This window comes from Phyllobates terribilis, unplaced genomic scaffold, assembly GCF_046119375.1.
Source record: "Phyllobates terribilis strain yellow unplaced genomic scaffold, ASM4611937v1 Scaffold_6567__1_contigs__length_43604, whole genome shotgun sequence".
In the NCBI taxonomy this organism is placed as follows: Eukaryota; Metazoa; Chordata; class Amphibia; order Anura; family Dendrobatidae; genus Phyllobates; species Phyllobates terribilis.
Genome location: NW_027369310.1, coordinates 7,202 through 10,915, shown reverse-complemented (window position 1 = coordinate 10,915; position 3,714 = coordinate 7,202). Strand labels below are relative to the sequence as shown.

The following is a 3,714-nucleotide window of genomic DNA, read 5'->3' as shown; positions in this document are numbered from 1 at the left end:
TAACTTTAATTCCATCATTAAGGTTGATAGACAAGATATTCTGTATCATCATTCTCCCTTTAGAATTTGGGAATTTGTAAAGATCATCCGCATTGATGATTTAGGTCATCTTCTCTAGAAGATGGGCCTTTGTATTGTTTGTTCCAAAAAAAAAGAGAAAAAAGAAAGATAAAAAATGAAACCCTAAATTACCACACAACTTCTGCTTGTACTATAAGGAAAATGGTCATTGGAAGAATGACTGTCCCATGAAGAAGAAGCAACAACTAGAGTACAAATCTGGTTCTGCAGCAGTAGTAGAAGACGACACTAATTTTGAAAAATATCTTGTGCTTGTTTCTGATGAGAACATTCATCAATATGATGTTTGGATTCTTGATCCTAGAGCATCGTATCATATCTGTCCAACAAAGGAGTTGTTCACAACATATAGATGCGTAGATGGAGGTAGTGTCTCTATGGAAAACAGTTCTGTCTGTAAAATGGTTGGGATTGGCTAAATTAGGGTAAAAAAACATGATGGAAAACTCTGTACAATCAAGGAAGTACGGAGTGTTCCACATTTAAAGAAGAATATGATATCTCTTAGTATGCTGGATTTCAAGGGTTTTAGTTATTTTGGAAAAGATGGAGTTCTAACTGTGTGAAAAGGATCAAATGTGATTCTAAGAGGCGTTAGACAGGGAACTTTGTATGTCTTACATGGTTCAACAATACAAGGTTCTACAACTATTTCATCAGTGGTTAAAGATGTTGATCTGACCAGACTATGGCACATGAGACTCGCTCATACGAGTTAACATGGAATGCAGATTTTGTCAAAAGAAGATCTTCTACGATTTTACAAGATGGTCTAGAGTTTTACGAGCATTGTGTGTTTGTAAAATTGCACCGCAACAAGTTTCCTAAGGTTTTTCATCGAACAAAGGGCACATTCAATTACATACATTCTAATTGTTACAGTCCTTCACATGTTGAGTCTTTGAGTAGTCACATGTACTTTTTGTCTATAATTGATGACTACTCTAGGATGACGTGATGATGAGGCATAAAGGAAAGGCGTTCATTGGTTCAAGGGTTGGAAGACCCTAGTTGAAAATCAAATTGAAAAGAAGGTCAAAAGGTTGCGAACACATTATTGTCTAGAATTCCATTTATTTGAGTTTAATGAGTTTTGTAGGGATCAAGGAATTCCTCGGCATCACACAGTCAGGTATGTACCACAATAAAATAGTCTAGCATAACAAATGAATCAGACACTTCTGGAGGAAGACAGATGCATGCTTTCAAAATTTTACCATGCTAGACAGTTCAGATGTGATGCAGTTGCAACAACTTTCTATCTAGTCTATCGGATCCCACATACATGTATTGACTATAAAACACCTTACGAGGTGTGGACTGGAAGATCAGTTGATTACTCTGGTCTGAGAGTTTTTAGTTGCATAACTTATTATCATGTAAATGAGGGAAAGTTAGAGCCAAGTGGTAAGAAGGGAGTTTACATGGGCTATGGTACTGCTGCGAATGGGTATAAAATATGGTCTGATAACCAGATTATAGTGAGTAGCAGCGTATTCTTTGATAAGTGTTTCATGCTAAAATGCAAAGAGAAGACTAGTGATACAACGTAGAAGAAGTTGTTGTTGAGGAGGTGGAGGTCCAACTTACTCCAGTGGAAATTCAAGCATCTATGTTGGTTGAAAATCAACTAGCACAATCTTTTACTGATGAGCATGACATAATTCAGTATGAATTGTAATACCAGAAACAAGTTCAAATGAAGTTGTGCGTCAGAATATTGTCGAAGATCTAACAAGAAGGGCAGGAATCCAATCTTCAGATAGGTATAGGTACGATCATCTGGTACGGTATGCATTACAAGTGGCCGAGGAGGTGGAGGATAATGAGCCATCCACCTACAAAGCTGCATTATCTGACAGTAGAGATGGAGTCTCTTCATAAGAATCAGACTTGGGAGCTAGTTGGATTACTTGTAAATAAAAAGGTAGTTACTTGCATGTGGATTTTCCAAAGAAGGAAGGAATGTCTGTTGCAAAGGATATAAAGTAGAAAGAACGAGTGGTTGCAAGAGGTTTCATTCTGAGAGAGAGGAAGTAGACTATAATGAGGTATTCTCACCAGTGGTCAAACATACCTCCATCAGGGTATTACTAGAAATATATTCATATCAGGACCTAGAACTTGAACAATTAGGTTAGAAGACATCTATCTTACATGAAGTTGGTGGAGGAAATATACATGACTTAGCCAGATGGATTCCAGGTTTCAGGAGAAGAGACCCATGTTTGTAAGTTGATGAAGTCCTTATACGGGCTAAAACAGTCTCCATGGCAGTGGTATAAGCTGTTTGATAATTATATGCGACAAATTTGATATAGAAGATGTCTTTATCATTGTTTTGTTTACTAAAATGAGGTGTAAGGTGGTTCATGCATTTATCTTGTTTTGTATGTTGATGATATGCTGATTGTATCTAGGAACAATTCATACATTTAGAAGTTGAAGGGTTCCCTCAGTGTAGAGTTTGAGATGAAATATTTTGGTGCTACTCATAAAATTTTGGGAGTTGAAATTTATGAGTATAGGAAAAAGAAAAAAACTCTTGCTCTCAAAAGAAAAGTAGATCAAGAAGTATTTTAGAAGATATGGAATGTCTTCAGCCAAGCCTATAGATACTCCAATGGTGTCTAACACAAAGTAGGGAATGTACACATGTCAAGATGGAGATTACATGTCCCGAGTCCCATATGCTAGCGTAGTTGGGAGTCTGATGTATGCTATGGTTTGCCCTCGAACAAATTTAGCATTCGTTGTTAGTGTGGAAAGTCGATTCATGGTCAACCCTGAGAAGGAACATTTACAAGCCATGGAGAGGATTTTCAGGTACATTAGAGGTACATCTGATGTCATTCTCTGTTATGAAAATGACACTCAGTGTTTGGTTTCTATTCTCAGATTCTGATTATGCTAGAGATGTGGACAGTAGGAGATATTTGATTGATTATGTGTTAACTTTAGGAGGTTTTGTGGTGAGGTGGAAGGCAACTCTACATACTACAATTATTTTATCTATTACAGCTGAAGAGTTTATGGCTTTGAGAGAAGCTGCTATGGAGGGAATATGGATAAAGAGACTCGTTAATGGTCTAGGCCAACATTAGGATCAAGCTTTAGTATATTGTGACAACTTGAGTGCAATATGCTTAACCCAGGATAAGGTCCATCATGACAAGATGAAGCAAATTGGTGTCATATATAACTTTCTGAGGAATGATAAGAGAATTCAGTTGAAAAAAGTAGGAACAGGTGATAACCCCGCTGATACGTTCACCAAGCCAGCTCTCGAGAGCAAGTTCCAACACTATCTGGACTTGCTCAACATCACATATTGCGCTAGTTGCCATATGAGACAATTCTGAGGCAAAGGGAGAAATCTAATTATCTATCACTTTCATGGTGCATCTATAGAGTCTACTTGGAGGATTCCAGTCTAGGTGGAGATTTGTTGTGAATGATTTGAACTGAATGTTTGTATTTTTGGATTTAAATGGTTCTTCTATTTTTTTATTTGGGCCAAAGTCTTGTAGCCCAATTCTACCATGGTTTTTAAACACTATAATAGTGGCTCTATGTAAATCCCAGAGACAAGCCTTTTTGTAAGCTAAAAAGCCAAAATTTGTAATCTACCTT

The 3,714-nt window shown here is 37.1% G+C and overlaps 1 protein-coding gene across 1 annotated transcript; it reads left to right on the top strand.

Moving 5' to 3' along the window:
• The first annotated feature begins 2,728 nt into the window (after window positions 1-2,728).
• LOC141251085 (uncharacterized) lies at window positions 2,729-3,185 on the top strand. The gene is made up of 2 exons (XM_073670208.1): window positions 2,729-2,918; window positions 2,980-3,185. Exons 1-2 carry the CDS (start codon window positions 2,729-2,731, stop codon window positions 3,183-3,185), a joined length of 396 nt encoding a protein of 131 aa, XP_073526309.1.
• Window positions 3,186-3,714: the final 529 nt, after the last annotated feature.